General features: G+C 40.2%; 1 protein-coding gene across 1 annotated transcript in view; it reads left to right on the forward strand.

Moving 5' to 3' along the window:
- ramp1 (receptor activity modifying protein 1) overlaps positions 1-21,871 on the forward strand; it is a 54,489-nt gene extending 32,618 nt beyond the window's left edge. The window contains exon 3 of the mRNA XM_036571656.1: positions 20,336-21,871. Coding sequence (XP_036427549.1) covers positions 20,336-20,591 — 256 coding nt within the window. The 3' untranslated portion in view covers positions 20,592-21,871. The remainder of the gene's footprint in view (positions 1-20,335) is intronic.
- The last annotated feature ends 1,009 nt before the right edge of the window (positions 21,872-22,880 follow it).

Consider the following 22,880-nt stretch of genomic DNA (forward strand, 5'->3'; position numbering starts at 1 on the left):
GGCTCACAGAACAGGGCTGTGCTCATGTTAAGCTTTCATCCAGGAGTTGCTGTAGTGGCCAAACAGTGGAAAGGTGTGTTCACAAAACCCACGGCTGTGTTTGCTGTAGAGCTCGCAGGACGTTGCAGAGGCAACAGTGTGGGAGGCGCTGGGCTTTTTTTTCTGGTCATTTGTGTTTGTTGTCATGCTCCCGGGCTGTTGACTCTGCCTCTGTTGTTCCAGGGGTCTGTTCAGAGGAACACACGAGCCCCACCGATGGTGTTAATTACACCAGTTACTCATGACACACAGTGAGCTCACTGATGGGTCCTGCTTGCTCAAACATGTCCCCTTAATTAAAAGTTTGGCCTGTTTATCTGGTTTGTCTGCCTCTTCCTTTTAACAGTGAGTCATGTATTATGTTAACCATGAGTAATATTTGCTGTGATAGACAGGGTCGACCTTGACCACTGGGGTTTAATTTTGGGTGTGTTTAGCGTTACAGGTGCTGCCGCCAACAACCAAAACATACATTCTGTCTTCTTAGGAAATCTTCTACAAGCTTCATATTTCTAAAATTGACATGACATGTTCAGTCTTGAATTGGAAAGATTTTTAGGCTTTACCCATCAAAGATTCTGTTCATACCTGGTATTAACATCAATCCCAAGTTATTTGATCACAAGTGTACAGCGAGATGTGTGGCGTTTCTATGGATCTCTAACGCGTCTCCAATGACCACTTATGGTTAGATTTTGTGACTGGAGGAGGAATACCACGTGTATTTACTGTGTCAGTCTCTCGCTGTATTTATTGTCAAACAAAACTATCCCGCAAGTCCTTGTTCTTGTACATGTACATCGTTACGACTGTTTAGACTGCATGATTTGTTAAAACAACTTATAAACAAACAGGAAAGGAGATGAAAAGAAACTTTGCTGCTCTGTTCGATGTTGTCACAATGCATCCACCAAGACGCATTCGGACCCCATTCACACCTGTACTTAGCATTGTCCATTGTGGTCATATTAAATCATATGTTAATGCCAGGTGCAAACAGGGCCAGTAAGTGATATCTTCTACAACTGAACAGTGTAATCTGAACCTGTGTTGTAATTTTTGATCATTCTCTTACAGGTTTTATGATTACAACTCAGAATGAGGGCTACTTTACAGCACTGATGTAGTGCCAATATGGGTCATTCTACAGAAACATCCATTTCTGTGTCCCTAGCATTTACAGATATATTACACTTAAAAACATGTTAGGGTTACAATTTATTTATATTTAAAAATAAAGCTATAAGTTATTTTAATAATTACACCTTGTTGAGCCTCAATTTAGCAATATTGTTTTTTTAATCAATTATATAGAATTCCAAGCACCACAAAAGAGCTCTTCCTCACAGTCATGTGTAAAGCATGAGTGCCATATTTTGAGGTAAACGTTTTTTCTGCAATTTTAACTGCAATAATCTATACATGACTATGAAATATATGATTTAAATGACAAAGAAAACAAATGCCAGATGAATATTATAAAATATATAATGGAAGCTGTGGTCCCCAGGAGTTGTGTCACTGGTGTTACCGCGTAACAAAAACTCTTACTTTGACATAAAAATCACACTGATGATGTCACTTGACTTCCTTTTACCTATTTTCTGAGGATCTATGAAGAAAAGCACATGGTGAGTCCACTGTGTCTTTCAGTTATCAGAGATTTTCTCATTTAGCTCATGATTTCATATGAAGCTTTTAGCTGAAGTCACTGGTGTGACCGACTCTATTCTGAGGTCATTGTGAAAAAATAGAATACAAATGGATTAAATTCCATATTTTAGTGGATATTCCATGATTGACAACATGTGGTTTGATGATCTGTAGCAGCCATTTTGTAGAATGCATTTTTCATTAAAAATGTCTCTGGTGTTACCTTTATTATGTGTAACACCAAGGATCAGTAACACCAGTGACTCCTATGGAGAGATAAAAAAGTGGATATTTCTGTAGAATGACCCAAATAGTTTCCTCAAGCTTGAACACACAGTAAGCAGAATACTTGAAACCTGATCCTACCTTTGTATTTTACTCACTTAATGGACAAAAGTGTGGGCAAAGGTCAGGCTTTGAGACAGCTGCAACTTCTGTTTTAGCTATGCAAGGAACTTCCATCCATTTTTATAGATAACAGTATGTGATACAGTGTCAGAATCCAGAAGTCTGTCTTAAATTTCTGAACAGCATGACACGGTTTGAGGCAACTGTCCTTTGGTTTAGGCATGCGGTTTCCCTACTGCTAACTTCTGACGTATGAACTTCTATTACTTGTTGACTTTATTAGCATCATAGCTCAATATAAAGCTAAAGCTAACCAATACACAGTGCACTTCATGACCGCTGCTCTCTGCTCTTTGCACAATACCACACAAGTAATTTTTAACTACTAAGTTGACTTTATGTCTACCTCTTTATTTGTTTATTTATTTATTGTGAATGGAGGATTAGCAAAGTAAGCATTTCATTGTACAGTGTACGGCCTGGTTTACTGTGCATATGACAGAAGAGCTCTTGAATCTGGAATCTTGAATAAAGAAGCCAACTTTGGGTTAAGAAGAAAGTTGTGTAAACTATTTCTTTAAGCGTGATAGTACATGATCAACCAGAAAAGCTGTGGCTCCATCGGTCCTTGGTGTACAGCTTGAACTCCTCCCAAAAGCCAGTTCTGTTGCGAGTGATTTAAGCTTTTCGCAACATCAAAAAAGCACTTTGAACTGAAGACTTTTCTCAGTCCATGCAGTAATTGCTTGATGCTCAAATGTGAGTGTAATGGCCCATTACCTACAAAGATTGCTAGTACAAACAGTTTCCTCCAAACATCCAGATGCTCCGCTGCACAGTATGGCCCATGGCATGCCAGGGCACAGTCTTGGCAAGGTCAAGCGGTGCCTTCGCCAGGCCCTGGCTTCAAGAACTCCCAGCCGTTAAAGAGCTCATTAAAATATGCATGGCTCCTGACTCTCACCATGAGCTCATCCGCTCGCCTGCTCAATAATGCACACGAGAAGAGCTTGGCCAGCACGCCGCTGTTTTAGGGGCAGCACAGAGCCAGCGACCAGCGGTCATGAGTCAGCGAAAGAGCAGCATGATGTTCATCCCCCACTGAGGCTGTGGGTTAGAGAGGTTACTACTGTAAGATCAAAGAACTGAAGCACTAACACTGGCCAGTACGTTGCGTAACATAGCGTTAAATGTCCACAGAGACAGACCCAGCCGTCCTGCTGCTTCCTGGGTCATTTGTGCTCAGACACACTCAGCTTGATGTTTCTGAGGGAGTCACTGAACCCAGCATTAAAGGGGCAAAATGAAACCAATGATTTGACATAAACAATCGCTAGGGAGGTAAGAGGCCATTTAACTAATACAGACTTTTCCCACATAGAGAGAATTAGAGAGAATGAACATAAAAAGGCTCATTGTGCAGAGTCATGTCTCATCTGTTTAAGTGGCCCTTAGCATTCCATCTTTAAATTTACTGCTCCTACTGAAATAGATCGGTCAGTAAACACTGATGTCAGTTAATGTTGTTATTATATACTGTATATTGGTGTATTCAGAACAGCAAAATGTGTTTATTGTTAAATAACCTTCAGGTTAAAACAGGACATCCTGTTCATCATCCTACATAAGTGAACAGGTCTCACATCCAGTCATTTTTGACGTTTGTTTTCCATATTCTGCTTTTTTCTTATATTTCATATATACGTCTACATATAGTGTTTGTATTGTTTTATGTACCAAAACCAGTACAACCATTTTTCAACTTCACTTTATGCCTTAGAATTCAGAAGCTCCTTTTTTTTACTGTGCCATTAAGACTGATATATGTAAATATGTCTGTTCTGATTGGCTGCCCTGTGCATTTATAAAGCAGTCTGGGATGAATTGTGCTGAGCGAACTGTTAAATTTGGACCAAAATCCTAAGAGATTCCCAAAACATAAATGATAGCCACTCCTTTTGGATGTGTGGATCCTTTGGGAGGCTGCAGTTATACATTTGCTATCTGACAGCCAGGAAAAGCACGACGTTTAATCGTCTTCCCACATCTTCCACTCCAATAACTCTGCTACAGACTGTCCTGCAGGAACAACATTCCACATGACTTCAGTGGGAGTAGGCAGGGCAAAACTGTAGGGTGAATAATGGGTCATGAATGCACGATGAATTGAAGGGGTGTGTAGTTTGCGTATGTGGGCAGGTGATTGAACTTGAACAGTGTTTGTGCGGCACCTGTTTTATTTTGAAACAAAGACAATCAGTTTTTGATATGGCCCTTTTAAAATCTCCCAACTGCATGGCCTGTAGCTGTAAACAGTCTCTTCTGATTATTAAAACTATATAAGGTCAGACTTGAAATGAAGTCGGTGTGGTCCATCTGCTAACCTGACTTTGACTTCAATTAGCCCGTTTCCATTTAGCCTCACTGACTGAACTGAGAAGCGCCAGCTGGCAGAGATCTATTTCTTCTCTTCCAAGGTAGCTAAATCTGTCACCAATCGAACAAGGGGTTAGACACTTGATTTAGGGATGGAAGTGGAGGCTGTTGGGATATCGGGGGGGATATTTTTAGCCACTTACGTGCCCTCTTCCTCTCAAGAAATCAGCGCCCTGCGAGAGGCCTTCTCCTTCAGTATGGTTCTCTAATGAACACTGAACGCTGCTGAGCTGCTGGAGGCCCATCTCCAGCCCTCAGATCCAATACCTCCTGCTGGCACTCAATGAGGCACCGTTGTTCTCCACATGGGCTCCATCTGCTATTGAAGAGAACCGCACTGGCTGTCTGCTCTCTGAGTGATCCCGCAAAGGGACAGAGAGAGAGAAAAAGAGAGGCCATGAAGAGGAGATTGCCAGAATCATTTCGAGTGTGAGAAGCTTCTGCTCTGAGTGAAGTGTCGTTCCACACTTTAATACGAATAGCAGAAGGTTGTTTTGTGGCTGGGAACACAGGGCACTAGAACAGAGAAACACAGAACCTGCTGTGCTTGCTGAAACATTTGCCTAATGTATATGCAACTTGTACATTTTTTAAATGGAACTTTTAGTGTATTGAACTACAACCCTATTTCCAAAAAATATACCATCATGAATACTGGCTTTTGAACTGTGCACTGATGACAAGCTGAGTGGTCTTTAGACCAGAGGACACAGTGTCCATGATTTCCAAAAAGAATTTCAGATGTTGATTCGTCTTCTCTCTCTCTCTGGGGGAGTAGTATGGTCCTCTCTATCCACCCATCACTCACTGCAACGCTAGCCAATGTGGACATCTATTAGCTGACGTAACAGCGTGTTGAGCTGTCTAATGGCATTGTGTTAGCAACAGTTTGAAAAGATATAGTAGTGAATTGGACACAACTAAACTGGGTAAATTGAGTAAAGATTGGGAATAACATGGTTACCAACAGGTCTTTAACTTCTGTGTGTACATTTTTTATTATTTTTGCATTCCAGGCTCAAACCTGTGGATACAGAATGTAAATTGAATGTCAGTGTAACACTACAGCATTCATAAGGCTACATGACATCTACATGAGCCTATATAAATACTGCCCTCTAGTAAAGTGTTACCATAATTACATAAATAATTATGTGATGTAAATTTAATGTATAGCAAATAGCTCTAAACATCTGAGGTTGCATTTCTAATTTACCATGATAGTGGAAGATATCTGCGACTCTTTGCAGCTCAGTTTTTAATAATCATTTCAAGTACCATCATTAAGTTCTCCGCATACATGTAAAACACTGAACCAGCTCCATAATGTCTAGTTTATATTCGGCCGGCATTTGCTTTATTGCGATTCTCATTCATATCAGTGTGGGCCACCTGTGTGCTGAGCCTGCTACAGGGCCACCCTCCTACATCTGCTCAGCCACATGCACTTCCCTCCCACTCTGATCTCAGGGCTTGTGGGATTGTTTCCATGCACTTTGCTCTCAGCAGAATGCAGCAGGGCCAGTCAAACAGCCTTTAACAAAACACTGTCAGGCTGGCATTATCTAACAACACTTAATGACATTAGTGACTTTGAGAGGGAAGTAGTGCACAACAGTGTTTCAGCACTGCGTATGCTTCAGTATCCAGCCTTTAGTTATCTATGAGCGGACTTTCACGCCTCCCTTGTTGTGGACCAGTGTGACGTTTTCTTTAGTTCAGTTTGTTTTCACAGGTGTGAACGCTTCACCTGTACAAACAACTGAACCGCCAAACATCACATGGCTTTTACTTCCAAGTGAGCCCTAGTTGAGTTTTTTTTGCTGGTGGAAATTATTAACAAACTATCTGGTTCATTCTCAACAAGAATTTATGCCAGGATTAGGTTTAGGACCAGGGTGAGGTTTAGGTTTAGGTTTTGTGTTGAGGTTAAGTTGAGTGTTAGGTTTAGGGTTCGGGGAACATTGAGATGAAATAGATAGATATTTAGTTCAGTGTAGGCATCTACAAAACATCTACAATGGGGTATCTAAATAAATCGCTACCCAATTTTCTTCCCAATTTAGTCATGTCCAGTTCTGCGCACTAGCTAAGCCTCCCCGTCACATGGGACGACCAGGCATAGAGGGGTGAAGGCTAGCATGTGCTTCCTCCAAGACAAAAGAACAAACTTGTCAAACTGCTGCTAACGCGGTGTTGTTGGACAGCTCAACATACTTGGAGGAGAGCGCTAACTGCCAATTCTGTTAGATTAGCAAGCAGACGTCCACATTGGCTAGCATTGTGCAGTGATGGTGGGAGAAGGAAGACCATCCTACCTACTCTAAGACAGTAAGGCCAATTATGATGTGTTGGACACTCAGCTATGGATGACTGGATGTCAGAACATATTCTGCGTATTGTACATATTGTGTATCGTAAAATTAGCTTTAAGTAGCTTATCATGATGTTATATTTCTGCCCACTCTTATGCCCTATAATCAAAAATTTCATCTAAAAAATAAATGATACATCCGAAAGTGTTTTAGATGAAGCGAGTGCAGTGTCAGGGTTAATAACAATCACAGCAGTCCCACGGTCATGCTTTCCACGTGTTGAGCTTTGTCCCCAGCACCCTGCAATCTCTCTGGCCGGTTATATTTAGTGGTGTTAAACCATTTGGAAATTCAATCTGGTGACTTATGGGCTCTGAAATTTGCAGGAGGATTCTCATTTTCCTAGCACATGCTGAGCAGAAAGAAGCTTCCCTCACTGGCCCTTTTTGAACAGCACTGAGATATTGCTGGGGGTTTAGATGAGGGCCGTCACTATCAATTGTATTAGTAATCCGGTGATTTACCAGTTCTTTGTGATGATTTATCAAGTAATCAGGTCCAACAATAAACATGCACTTAACAGAACAACAACACACCACCCATAGCTGTACAGAGATTCCAAAATACTTCACTATAAAAGTCTTTAAAAAGGCTTCTATATTAAATTTAGACTCATCGGTTCGTAAAACCTTATTCCACTTCTCAATTGTCCAGTTTCAGTGTTCTAGTGCAAACTTTCTTCTTGTCTATCAGGCCCATAGCGTCAAGTTGTTTTTGCACAAATGTTGTATGTTTATATGTTATGGCATTTGGCAGATGCTCTTATTTAGAACCACTTACAGTTTGATCACAGAGGTAGGCGACTGTAGCGTTGGGAATCTTGCCCAAGGACTCTTATTGGTGTAGTGTAGTGTGCTTGCCCCAGTGGTGGATTGAACCCTAGTCTAGAGCATGGAGGGCAGTACTCCACCATTTATCTGATACAGTTTTGGTGGTCTCACAGGTCCTGCAGGGTTGTTAAGAGTCCCATTTTTTCTGCATCTTTTAATCATTTTTGAACCTGAAGTTGTGGAAACTCCTGTTTTTCACTTAGGCTTTGTTCACACAGCAGGTAAAAGTGGCCCAAATCCGATCTATTTCGTCATATGTGACACAGATGTGTCATCTGTGTGTCAGTGTGAACAGCAAAAACCACAGTGAATCTGAGATTTTCAATACCGATTTAAGACGCTTTCATATGTGGTACTGAAATACGATCCGTCTGAACAGCCAGATTGGAATTCATGTGACTTTTACGTCAATCCAGTGTGACATTCGTCATAATTTTGCGCTGCTGAGACCTCATAAACATTTGGGGTGATATTTCTGTACAAAAAATTAGAAGAGACTCATCCAAACCCTCCGTGTTCGAAGAGATTTCAAAAGAAATGTCCGAACGGGCCCGTAGGAGAACGAGGTGGCAGCGCCAAAGAACAGTTAAAGGTCTGAAAGGAAAGTTCAAAGAATCCGAGGACACGAACTAAAGAAGTAACCGAGCCCTTTTTACAGTGAGTTTGAACACATTCTGGGTGATGAGCCCAGCTGTCAGTCAGTGAAGCTTCATGATGGCTCCTGTGGTGCTGGCAAAGATGAAGCTGGTCCTCCGTGAGCGACTGGGGTTCGTTGGCTTTGTTCGTCGTGATTGTTGACCTTTGGATGAGCCGTGAAGCTCTGTTCTTTGCGTATGCGGGTCAGTTTAGGAGCTGATCTTTTCAGACTGATGTCGCATACAGATCACATTTAAAAGACAATGTGAACAGCCAAAGAAAAAAATCAGATAAGGTGAGAAAATCAGATTTGGGCCACTTTTACCTGCTGTGTGAATATAGCCTTATTTTTTTCTTTGACTTTCCCCTTCCTTATGCAAGTGTTCCTTGAGCTGATTTAAATGTAGATGACTTGACATTTGCGAGGCAGTCGAGGTGAGCTTGTGTAGTTGCTTGTGTGAATGTTATTGTTGAAGGGAAGCATAATGTCAATGACACCTTTGGGAACCTGTCTGACAAATTAAATACTGATAGATTTAGTGTCAGAAGCTTTTGTATACATTTCTGTTAAATAAAGATTTTCTGTTTTTTTTTCATGATACTGAAAAGTGAATAACTTGTACTTAGTGTCAGTTTTGACTAGAATTGAACAGTTTTTTTTTTACCATTGTACAGTACTGTATATAAAAACGTTGCATCAAAATGCACATGAATGGGTCCATTTATTACTGCAAGAGAGATCAGGAGAATTTAAAATGCGAACTCCCAACTAATTCTCTTGCATTCATTGAGAAAGTAAACTTTAATTGATTATTTTTTATTGATTAGTCAAGTTTAATAGTAGTGTTAGCCCTTCTTCAGCTGTTAGAATGGTAATCACAACATGCCTTTAAGTTTTATAAAGCGTCATGCTGTGGATTTAAGTAATACTCACATCGTCTCTGACTGTTGAGGAAATTACGCAGTAGCTAGATGATTTGTTTGGTAGAACAACATAGGACGAATAACTCATTTCACATATGAGCAACTAACCTTGAAAGGGAATGCAAGTGAAAGCCATGTGAAATATTGCTCTGATGAAACACAGTTGCTTTCATGCAAACCGTCTCTTGGAACGGTTTTCTTGTTTAAATTACATTTGTGTGGAAGAGCCTGTCAGAACATTTTGAGCTTCTGTGAGAACTTATGACTTGGGAGTGATGTTTGTAGATCTCTAGTGTTTTCTCCATTGGTTTGTTTATTCGGGGCAATTTCCAGACATTACACCACCCAGTTCTCCAATTCCACTGTCTTCTTCGTATTTTTCAGCTAATTATACGGTAATAACACCTGACAGGACAGTAATGAGACCACCCACAGCCGAGCAATTAGTTCCTCCAAATCATGGGCTGGATTGGTTCTTATCGGTGATGAAAACGTCGCAGGTCATCTAGCTTATATCCTGTTTAATTAAAAAAGGTCCAGAAGTCTCTTTAACAATGCGTTTAAATCTTTGACCTCATTACAATTCGTCTGGAATACAACTTTTTAGGAAGCTATTTAAAGCAATATAAATTCTCAAGTTTCACTGCAGTTCAGTTTGATTATTCAGAATTATTTCGAACTCTTAGAAGCTCTTAGATCACACAGTTGGGGAATAACAACCATAGAAACTAATTCAGTTTTAATCACCATATTTCAAACTTCCAATCCATTTGTGTTTGTGAGTAGTAGAAGTATTTTATTTTGATTTGGATTTGGTGAACTGATGTTATGCTAGAAAAATATATGTATTTTGTCATATTTCTGTCAGTTTTTCACATTAAGACAATCACAAAGATTTGGAAGGCTGTCTTAAACCTATCAGTAAGGTATGTAAATTGAATTCAAATGTAATTCATTGCACAGTTTATGAATTACATTTGTAATTCAAATGTATGTGGGTGTGTGTGGGACAGTAATCATTTCATAATTTGATTACTACTAATTATATTTGATTACTATTTGATTACTAGCAAAACAAAAATAACTTGATTTATGAATACACAAGTGAATTTTATGCGCCTGGGAAAATTCTATTTAAAAAGCTGTTTATCTGGTCAGTAAGCATTTATTGGTTCTGTAAAACAACAAATACACACAGTGGCTGGGAAAGTTCAGAAGAAATCTGGAACCAAACTTTATTTTTTTTCATGGAATTCTTCTGTACTTTTTTTTTTCCACTGTGTTTGTGTTTATTTGCATCTATTCTAATGATATATGTTTTTTTTCCAGGCACAAACACACTTGAATAGTTTTAAATAATGTGCTTTAGTGGCTTATACTTTTGCACAGCACAGTATATTTAACAAAAAATTGCACAGAAGCTTTCACAACTAAATATAATCTCAGATATTTCAGTATTTAGTGTGTCAGTCTTAGAAGTTGGTTGAATTTTCTGCTTCTCATTCAGTGATGTTGAGACTGGACCCTGGGGTGGCCAGTTTATTGCCCTGAGAACATCAGCAGCTTCTTTGTTTAAAAATACGCAGTATACTTGGGGTCGTTATCTTGCTGTAGAATAATTTTCTAATCAGACGTTCTCGTTCAGAGCGCAGTCCACTTATTATTGCTTCATTTGATCAAAACGTGGCTGATATGTAACTTATATTCCTATTCATATGTTTGCTTGTTCATAATGCAAGCATGAATATTTGGCTTTGTCAGATCCTGTGCTTTACATATCAAATAAGTGCAACAGCACTGAGAAACCGTGAGTAATGGAGAAAAGCAGATTAAAAGGCAATTTTGTGTCAGTTTTAAAGGGTTCAACACTTGTCTTAGAATGTGGAAACTCATGGCCATTTTTAGTTTAGTTTAGTTTTTAATTTTCATCATTCCATACATTTATTTCTAGGGAGATTCACTTGAAAGAGGCCCCAAATATTCTGTTGTAACTCCCGTTAGGATGAAGCAATCTGAACCAAAAAATACGCTACATACCTTGACGTATATGTAATCGATTACATCAGTGATCCCTTCGTTTCCAGTTTCCATACCATCTTCTGAATAACACTCTTTGAGGGTACGTCACAAACACCATATTTCTTCCTAAATTCACTCTGATATCGCTTAACTGAATTGGTGACCCAATAGGTTTGCATCTTGAAGACGCGCTGCTCAATACTGTACACCACCATCCTGATGAGAAGTCGATTGACTGAGTGAAGGGGTACGGGGGTCTGCCCCCGGAAGTTGCAAACGGAGATTAAACGTCATGACGGCTGTCTACCTCATCGCTCCGACGCAGGGGCATCCCGGCTTGTTCGAAGCTCCGTATACTGAGGAGCACGTTGCACGTTGTTTAGTTCAAATTACTTCATCTTAGCGAGAGTTATTAGAGAATATTCGGGGCCTCTTTCGAGTGAATCTCCCTGTACTTAACAGATGTTACATAATGATGATGTGTCAGTAATACTTGCCAGTTGCTACTATATTAAGGCTCTGTGTGCATTCTTATAGCTTTATTCTGAAACAGGTTGCTCCTGTTGGAGCACGTTGTTTGGCAACAAAAGGCACCATTACAACGTTTGGCTACCGTGACATATAATGATGCCACAGTACAATGGCAGCATCCTGCCATGCACATACCATGTGATGTGATGTCACATTTATTGTTCACTGTTAATGAGGAACTGATTGTAACTCATGTTGATGTCAGATAAATAAAGAAAAACAGTGTGAGTGAACACGTAAGGGAATGGAGAACACAACACCCACTGGGTGAGGGGTCAGTCCATTCAGGCCTGTCAGAAAAGGTCACAGAGATGGCCGTTTATAAGGTCTGCCTCTTTTGTCATTTCCAAAGGATTGTGGCCTTTGCCACTGATGAACTGTGCAAACTTACAGTAAACAGACCTCCATCCTAAATATAGAGAGTGAACGGACTCGGCTGTGTTCATCAGTATACACCGCAGGGCTGTGTGCGTCTCTCGTGACCTTGGCTAATAAATGCATTCTTTAATAATTAGTGACCATCTCTAATTAGTGTCTAATTAGTGTTATCCTTAATCTCTGATGTCTTGAAAGCTGCCTTCATGAGTACACCTTACAGATCTGGGTTGATCCTGAATTTTGAATCAGCCTGTAGTTAAAAAAAAATGCACAAACATATCTTAATAATATTAATAAAATAATGATTAACGCTTTCATTTCCCACTCCTATTGATTTAGTTACTGAGTAATAAGCCTTAGGCTATAGTAAGCCTAGAATTTTATAGATTTAATCAAGCCTTCATTGATTGATTACTATTTCACCTATTTGAAAGTCAGTAAGTGGCCATATAAATTACGAATACATAATATAAAATCTAAGATAATACATCTTTTTTAAAATTGTGGATTCAACATTTCTAAACTTTTGTAGAAAAAAGTTTTTAGCTAAATTAATAAACCTATCTGCTACTGATTTATACTTAATTAAAAGCTATTTAACCCCTTAAACCCCTGGCGCAAAGTTTTATGCCACACTTCTGTAACCTAAGAATAGCTCAACCAGATGACACTGAAGTCCCTGAAGTTAGTGAATAATAAGGCTTATGTAATAAGCCTGGGATTTTAAGGGGTTAAAGAAAGTATTTTTATATATTCTAATGTTGTTCTATTATTACTTTAATGTTCCTTTACCATTTACAGCCCGTGTGTCAAACACAAGGCCCGCAGGACAGATCAGGCCTGCCACACAATCCTATCCGGCCCACAAAAGTATTTTAATTGTCTATGGGACAGTACTCAGTTCTACACCAGTCATATCACCAAAATGCATTTCAGCTGCAGTTAAACCAAAATAAACACCTAATATTAGCTTAGTAGCTCAGAAAGAGCCCAAGTATTAATGAACCTGCAGCAAAGAAAGGATGTCAGGTGTCTAGTTCAAGCAAATAGGTAGGTTTAAAAGACTGAGCTCCTGGGGACATTTAAATGTCCATGTAATATTTCAAGGTCGACTACAAGTGTCTGTATTTTACTGTTGAAATTTTTGCACATTTTGAATAAACAATGGTCAGGGTTACAGCACAACATTCATTAAAATGAAATAAAAGATTGAGTTTGACACCGTATGCATGTTTTACATGTATAAACTGCCTTGTGCTCAGTACAGTTACTGTCCCAGCACAGTAGCTTATGTCTGAGTGATAAATGACACCAGGAGCACAGAGAGCTGGCCTTCATTCCCCTGGCGTGCCTGACACTGATTAATCTTGGAGCCGTGTTTGATCAGATCATGGCAGTGAATGAATCTGTATCCTGTAGCTTTGTTTAAAGAATTTACAGAGACTCCTTCGCTTCCTTTTGCTCCATAATGGATAGTGAAGGTGTATCCAGTGTAAACTATACGCTCACAGGGAACACAATTTGTATACTGTAAATATATTAATTATAATGTATTATTTCTCACTCATAGATCATTGAAATGAGATGAGAAATTCTGTTGAAAGTGCAGAGTCTAACTTTCAATCCGTACCACTTTTATTATGTAACAAACTATATAATTACTCATGTAATTGTGTAATTACATTTATTAGTATAGCAAAAGAACAATAACTCTAAATACTAACTTGTAGGAGTTAAAGGAGACAGTGCTAAATTTCAATGCAAAAAGTACGTGACACCACCAAACTACACTTTAAAAATAACCCAAGTCAGTTTGGCAACCCAGTGATGGGAATGAATGAACAGCCCTTTTAAATCAATGATATTATACTCATGCATGTTGGTTTGGTTTGCTTAGACAGGTTAGCTGTGTAACCAGTCACTGTGTAACTGGTTAGGCAACTGCAATAAAGCTATTGCACAACCAAGGTTAGTGTCTATTTAAAAACTTTCAGCTATTAATTCCAACAAATATCATATAACAAGCTAGTGACCCTCTACACTCCTAGGCAAAGAATGGGCCAAGCCCAAAATGGCACAATATTAAGCTTTTAATTGTCTTAACAACAAATCATTAAACAAATAAATAAAGTAACTTAATATAGGATAGATAGATCACCCTTCGATTGCTTTACATGTTGAAGTTTTGTGTGTAAATTTGCAGACAACCTTTTACAGAAAGAAGAGTATTTAGTATTTTTCCATTCAGCATTGACGGGTTCACACAGCTGAAAAACATTGCTGAGCTAGTTTGTGTTTTGCAGTGTGAGACCAAATATTCTCTATAGAGTTTAAATCTGGACTCTTATATTTTGGGCTTGAAACATTTTTTGCCCAGGAGTGTATACTGAGAGTATGGGAAAAAATGATAAATAAGTTAGCAATTGAGATAATGCTAATGTGGTCACAAATGTCACATGACAACAAGAACCATGTGGTTAATATAATTACAGTTCTTGCTTGAAATAATAATAATAAAAATAATTGTGGGGCAGTTGTGTGCTGGAGGTTGGGGAACCAGCCTTGCAACCAGAAGGTCGCCGGTTCGATCCCCTGAGCCGACAATACGTGACTGAAGTGCCCTTGAGCAAGGCACCTAACCCCCAGCTGCTCTCCGGGCGCCGTGGATAGGGATGCCCACCACGCCGGGCAGGTGTGCTCACTGCCCCCTAGAGTGTCTTCACTAGTGTGTATGTGGTGTCTCACTGCACGTATGGGTTAGATTGTGGAGATGAAATTTCCCCATTGTGGGACTAATAAGGGTCTCTTAATCTTAAATACATACCAATCTTTACTTACTTTTTCACTTAAGTGTAGCCTAAACAATAAAACGTGTGTTTTCAGATATTTTACACCAGCCAAAAAGCTGCTTAACTGTCTCTATTCTAATCGGCTTCCTCGCACATTGTGAGAATTGACCCTTTTGTTGGGTTGTGACTGTGATCCAGGCACTAACCCAGTGGCTGGGCTACACAAAAACTACTCAGTGCTGTGCCCAACAAAATGACCAAGCAGGCTAAAACTAGCATTCTGGGAAAATAAATAAATAAATAAACAAAATAAAAACATAAAAACAAGAACCAACCCAGTGGTTTACTGCGTAGGCCCAAAGCACAACAATAAATACAATACTATAAATATGCTTTAATTGACAAATTATGCATAAACCATAAAAACAGCACAGTGCATGTGATACGAATTGTACATTGACACTGTGTGTCCAAAAGTTTGTAGACACCTGCTCTCCCTACATTTCTTCTAAAATCAAGGGAGTTTGCCCCGCCTCTCTTTTGGAAAGGCTTTACACCAGATGTTGGAACATGGCTGTGAGGATTTGATTGCATTCAGCCAGAAGAGCATTAGAGAGGTCAGGTTTCAATGTTGGATGAAACACCCAAACACCACACAGCTCTTCCCGAAGGTGATGGGGCTCCGTCATGCCAGAGAATGCAGTTGCATCGCTCCACTACCCAGCACTGGGGGGCTTTATAAGTTGCTGTGTTATGGTATGTAGTGACTTTATGCTACGTTTACATGTTGAGGTTGAAATAAAATGCTGTTTGATGCCTCATTGTGCTACATGACCAGCGGTGGCATGCAGCCATGACAGCATTGGCATGATGACAGCATCACCAGCAAAAAAATAGATGATTATCAGAGGGGAACTTTAGCAGTTTTGTTTTGTTGGCAGCACCTGGACTTCAACAGCAAGATGTCTGTTATCCATGTCTCCCATCTGATTTATCCCACGGCTGTGGTCAACCACAAAAGCAAGGAAAATTGAGCTTTTTTTTGGGCGGGGGGGGGTTCCCCAATTTAGTTGTCTCCAATTCCACCCGCTAGGTAGGACTCCCCCAGTCACATGATACTACCAGTTCTAGGAGGGCAAAGGCCAGCACAGGCTTCCTCTGAGACTTGTGAGGCGTCACCGCATCTTTTCAAGCTGCTGCTAACGCAACGTCATTGGACAGCCGAACGCGCTCAGAGGAAAGTGCCAACTGCCAGTTCTGTTACGTCAGCTAACAGACGCCTTCCCTTACTAGCAATGCATGGAGTGATGGCGGGAGAAGTGGGGGCCATCCTACCCACCCAGAGAGCGAGGCCAGTTGTGCTCTCTTGGACTCCCGGCTACAGATGGCTGTAGCATCACCAGAGATCGAACTCAAGATCTCCTGATGATAGGGCCAACGCTTAGACGGTTGCGCCACTCGGGAGCCGGAAAATTGAACTCATGACGGAACATTCTGCTGACCGCTGTGCTGCATACTGCAGAATGTTCCATCACTACTATGGAATATCTGGTTTGCGATCAACCATCTGCTGCCAGCATGTGAACGAAGCATTAGGCTCGTGTGCAGTTGTTTCAGTGTCCCATTCTATTAGCAGTGCTTTTCTATGAAATGGGTGCACCTTACAACTGAACTCAATAATTAGAAGCGGTGTCTAGATACAATGCCAAACTTATGTATTTAAAAGCTTCAGCTGAGCATTCATCAGAACCCATGACGAAGCCGGCAGTCAATTCAAACACAAATAGAGAAAACAATGAACGGAGCCTCAGGCAGAGTTGAATTATATGAAGAAATATATCACCAAATAGGACACAATGGCTCTAGTCACTTTTGTGTGCCAGGTATTTATATATATTTGTTCTCTGCATACATAATTGATGATTTATAGGCTTCAGTGAAGCTCCCCTGCTTTAGGCAATGACATCCTGAGTGTAGTGTGTTGCATAGTCATGTACGAGTCATCTCTGTGTGAACGTATTCACTCTAGTTAGGTACCGTTATAATTTTGTAAAACATTGCTGCCCCATTGTTTACTGAAAAAGCTTTGGCATGTTATTCCAACCGTGCATTGTAATTACACGCTGCTCTGCAGTTACTGTACACATCAATATCTTTACTCTGAGCATTTGCAACCGTCCATCAGCAGCATGCGTGTCCACTTCATCTCACTCTTTTCGTTTCAGCCTCACTGATTCTCCCCCGATGAACCTGGAGGGGCTTTGATGGAGTGAAATCACCCTTGATAATGACAGAGGACACTGTCCACTCTCTGCTCCAAACACAGCCCAGTGTGGCTGGCAAACTCAGGCCACCTCTCTTTCTCTCTCTCTCTCTCCCTCTTTCTTTTTGCTTTGTCTATATCACTCTTTCCCTCTATCATCCTCTCTCATTCTCTCTTACTTTCACTATTGTTATCTCTCTCTCTCACTTTCTTTTTCTTTCACTGCAATCATTCTCTCTTCCTTTCTTCCTACCATTTTTTGTCTCTCTCTCTCTGTTTCTCTGTCGTTCTCTTCCTATCTCTACTGCTCTTGTTCTCACTTTCTTTCTTTTTTCTTTCTTTCTTTCTCTCTCTCCATCATTCTGTCTCTCTCACCCTCTCTCTAGCCTGTCCACCCTGGTCAGTCTATTTATAACTCCAGCCGGTCACACGTGGGATGCCTGGCTTGGCCGGCATGCTTTTAATGGCGAGTCCTGTTCCGGGGTGCTGCTATAGTGGGCTGTAAGGCATTTCCCCTGCGGGATAAAGATGGTTCAGAGAATGGCAGCCCGAGCTTTCCAAGAGCGCAGAGAGCACGGCTCGTTTTTCCCCAGCGGAATGCGGGACACCAGCGTGTGTCCAGGTCACCCCTGACCACATGGAGAGGGAGGAGAGGGGGATGGAGAGAGAGCTCTTTTGTAGCTAATCTTGTGAGGTTGAACACTGGAAAAATCCCATTCGACCTAATGAGAAACTGTAGCACACAAATCAGTTTTTATCAAAATATCTTTAGAGTGTGTTATTAATTTCAAATTAATTTCAAAGCTAATTTTAGCAAAGTGGCAGATTTTTCTTTCTAACCTGTCTAGTTTCAGTTAGCTCTAACATATAAAGGTTAATTCCACCATATGCAGTGAATGTCTTGGTTGCATGTATTCTGTGCTGCCTTGGGGGTCCAGGGAGGACCATTATTTTGGTCCCCTTCTTGATCTTGAGGTCTTGACTGAATTATCAACTTGTTGATTTGATGCAACATTTTTTATTACAAAATATTATAAATATTAAAATATTATAATCAAATCTTTGTTGAGATTATAGTAAATCTGTGCTGAAATAACAATCACACTGTGTGATATGATGTGATGTTGTTAGCTGTGTATTTATTCCTGTGGGTTAGTAAAATTTGAGTAGTTTCATCATGATGGCCTACTTTTAAATGCTCAACTTAAGTGCAGCGCTTCAAAAATATCAGACTGGTATTGATACCCGCCAATACTGAAGCTTTCAATATCAGAATCGGTATCAGAAAAGAAAAGAGGTGTCATACATCTGTAACTCAAGGCTGTGCATTACAACAGTTTTATAGGACTGTCACTGCAATGTACAGCCTTAAGTGGCATTTTGCTCTTATGGAACAGTGACAAAAATGTATTAACTATAATGTTCACAATAAACACTTTATACTTCATTAACACTAGGCTATGATTGCAAGGCAACATATATCATCAAAAAACAAAGCTCTTATGAACATGGTTTTTGATATATGTAGTCATGTATGTGTATGCAGTCATATATATGTATATAGAGCCCCTTATGATTTTTGATGTATGCAGTATGCATATATATGTATATAGAATATTTAACAAAAGCTGGCTCAAACAGTCAGATTTTGGAACCGTAGCTAGTGGGCAGTATAACGGTTCATCTGATATACTGGTTGAAATTCGTCCTAAGATTTTTTTATTTAATTTTTTGGCAATAGTTTAAATATGAGTATCAGTTTTATTGACCTCCCACAGTGTAGTTGCAGTACGAGGTAGTCCAATCTGTTTCCGAGGCGGCAGACATAAAAGAGTACAATGAAAGGAATGGCCTGCCTCTTGGGCTTAGCCTTTACCCTAGCATGGAAACCAGACTGCTAACAGCGCTCTAAGCTGACGCTCTGGTACTGATAGGGTGAATAACTTCTAATATTTACTTTTTATATTTGAACATCTCAGTTATTATCGTTAATATCAACAATGAACTAGTAGGGCTGGATTTATATTTAATATTTATTTAAGTCCAGCAGTATCTGTTGGCCATAGGTGCCGGCATTTGTCTTGACAAATGACTTGCGGAACTGGGACATCAAACAACAGCTAGCACCATTTTTGCCAGGTCCACGGAAGCTGCCGTAGGCGTAGGGTTAGGAAGCAATTTTAACGTAGGTTTTATCTATGTTTTGTTCAGTTTTTGCTATTTTGTGCAATAAAAATACTTCAGATTTATTTCAGTTGATAAATATGAGTTTACTTAAGCATCTTCTGCTAAAACGTATACACTGATCAGGCATAACATTATGGCCACCTCCTTGTTTCTACGCTCATTGTCCATTTTATCAGCTCCACTTACTATATAGGTGCACTTTGTAGTTCTACAGTTACAGACTGTAGTCCATCTGTTTCTCTGCATACTTTGTTAGCCCCCTTTTACCCTGTTCTTCAGTGGTCAGGACCCCCATGGACCCTTACAGAGCAGGTACTATTTGGGTGGTGGATCATTCTCAGCACTGCAGTAACACTGACGTGGTGGTGGTGTGTTAGTGTGTGTTGTGCTGGTCTGAGTGGATCAGACACAGCAGTGGTGCTGGAGTTTTGAAACACTGTGTCCACTCACTGTCCACTCTATTAGACACTCCCACCTTGTCAGTCCACCTTGTAGATGTAAAGTCAGAGACGATAGCTCATCTGCTGCTGCACTGCTGTGTCTGATCCACTCAGACCAGCGCAACACACACTAACACACCACCACCACGTCAGTGTTACTGCAGTGCTGAGAATGATCCACCACCCAAATAGCACCTGCTCTGTGAGGGTCCATGGGGGTCCTGACCACTGAAGAACAGGGTAAAAGGGGGCTAACAAAGTATTCAGAGAAACAGATGGACTACAGTCTGTAACTGTAGAACTACAAAGTGCACCTATATAGTAAGTGGAGCTGATAAAATGGACAATGAGCGTAGAAAGAAGGAGGTGGTCATAATGTTATGCCTGATCGGTGTATGTAAATTTAGATATTTTATATGTAAATACACTTTTATCATGATATGTACCAAAACACACATTCTCTAACCTTCTCTTTTCTTTCCTGAAGGTCCTATGGTGAGCTGACGAACTGTACATTCCTGGTGGCGCTGAAGATGAACTGCTTCTGGCCAAACAGGCTGGTGGATGAATTCTTCATCCGCGTCCACCGGCACTACTTCCACGACTGCTCGCTGTCAGGCCGACTGCTTCACGACCCGCCCAACCGCATCTTGGGGCCTTTCATCATAGTTCCCATACTGGTCACTTTGCTCATGACTGCCCTAGTGGTGTGGAGGAGTAAGCGCAGCGAGGGCATCGTGTAGGGCAGCCCTGTATACTGAAGTGCCCCTCATGTAACAACATCCTGAAAACACACAGTATGCTGCTACGACAGAGACTTCGGCGACTGATGTCTTGCATCTCATCGACTGGTTCAACAGCGAAGCAACTGCATACATGCCACATGCTAACAACTCTACTGATGACTGCCCAAATATACATGAGCTTTATGAAGGACTTTGCTTCATAAAAGCCTGTGTCATATACCTGTAGGGTCCTGGATGGCAGTTTTTGAAGCAGAACGTTGTCATGACGATGCCTCATTGGTGGATCAGTTGGACCGCAAGACTGACCCTGGCTCAATAAACCTCATTTACAACCAGGAAAACCACAATTCTAAAGCAAAGGGAAGACACTGTTATCCGTGTGTGATGGGCCTGCTTATTATCTGCAAGCGTCGAACTGAACAGCTCACACTCATACGTCCTTACTTTGTGCATAGTGCCAAACGCTGAAAACGTTTATTATAGTGAATATCGTCACTGTTGTATCAAAACCTCGTATCTCCAAAAAATGGTAATAGTATAGGAGTTCTTCATGAAATGTTCACACAGTATAAAGGACAGCTGGTGTAATAAAAACTGAAAAAAGGAAGCTACGAGGTTTTGATACACTGATTTTTTGTTTAACAAACATAGAATAAAGCAGTATGATGCCACAGTCACCATGCCATGTAAATGCCAGTGATGTTTAAACTTTAATGGCAATGAAAGACGAAAGTAAAACAACATAATTTGATTAAGTGTTTTAAACAAGCTTGAACTTCTTAGGTTTCACCGAAATGCAGTCAGTTACAACTTCGCCTGAACGCAAGACGGATTCCCAGGATTTTAATTGCTATTAGTCGCACTGATATGTGTTAATTGGGGAGTCTGTTTAGTCATTTGTAACTCTAATTGCATCTTCATTTGGAGAGATTGTTGTTTGTAAAGATCACTGGGCTGCCAGCTCCAGCTCCTGTCCTGTATCCGAAGGGATTCTTTCACTGATTAGGCCTTGCATTGAAAGGCTGCTTTTACTTGCGTCTATCAAAATGCTTTTCTATAAACGTGTCTCAGAAACGACTGGCTGAGCATCCTGCGTCTAGAACCTGGCAGCTTTAAAAGAAAAACGTCCAGTAGATGGTGTTTATCTGCCTGGGACTCATTATTGTAAAAATAACGCACATCTGTGATGTGAGCATCTCTGTCACTACTGTTCCCTGTGTCAGCACTTCAAAGGCCTCTGCTTCCTGGGAGATTTGTAATAAAGTCACTGGCCCTCAGCGTTTCTTTTATTCCGGACATTTACCCTCATTAGGGCACATCACCTTGAGCAGACACAAGGGAGGTATTATGAGTCACTAGAGGTTTGGGTATGAATCTTCCAGCGGGTGATTTAGCCCTGTAAACACGGTTCTTCTTCACTCAGCAAGTTTCATTCTGAACTCAAAGCTTCTTCAGACTTTAGAAACGCTGGATTTTACACTTATATTTCAATCTTTCAACATTAAGAGCCAATTTCCCAGCACCATATTAAGACTGAACCTAGACTAAAGAGGATTGGTCATGTTGAACCAACACTGGCATTGCAATTCAGCCTAAAGGCCACCGCACACCAAACACACCGCATAGCATCGCATAGCAGATAGTACAAAGATAGTACACTTCGGTGTGTTTTGGCCTTTAGACTTTATGTTTGTCTAAAATCAAGTTCTTCTACATTGTAATCATCAGTTTTATTACTAGTACGTTCTTTAAAAATGGTTCTTCAGGAGTTCCTTAACTCAGTAAAGACTCACTCAAAGAACCATTTGCATGATTAAATGGTGACATGGTTCTAGAGATTGATGGAGAATGTGTTGTACATGGTTTTATATAGAACCTTTTTGAAAAGTGTTCTGCTTTTGTTATGGTGTCAAGCTTGTAGCAATAGAAGAACAGTTTTTGGTGCTATATGGAATCTTAAGACCAATTCACCATGCAATTCACCATTTAATCAAGCAAATGGTTCATTGATTGTATAGAACCATTGTCTTTAGTAAAGAACCCTTGAAGAACCATCTTTTTAAAGAGTGTAGGATGTAGTGTATTGTTATTACATTTAACAGAACTGATGCAAAATCATGTGTGGCAAAAGTCAGAACAAGCTTTCATCTATTTAATTTCCGGTCAAAATGGTCTTAAAGTACAAGTTATTAATTTTTCTGCCTCAGAAAAAAAACTATATAATTAACAGAAAATTACAGATGCTTCAGCAACTAAATATGCATTTTTCATTATTGAGTGTGTCCA

This window comes from Colossoma macropomum, unplaced genomic scaffold, assembly GCF_904425465.1.
Source record: "Colossoma macropomum unplaced genomic scaffold, Colossoma_macropomum, whole genome shotgun sequence".
Classification (NCBI taxonomy): Eukaryota; Metazoa; Chordata; class Actinopteri; order Characiformes; family Serrasalmidae; genus Colossoma; species Colossoma macropomum.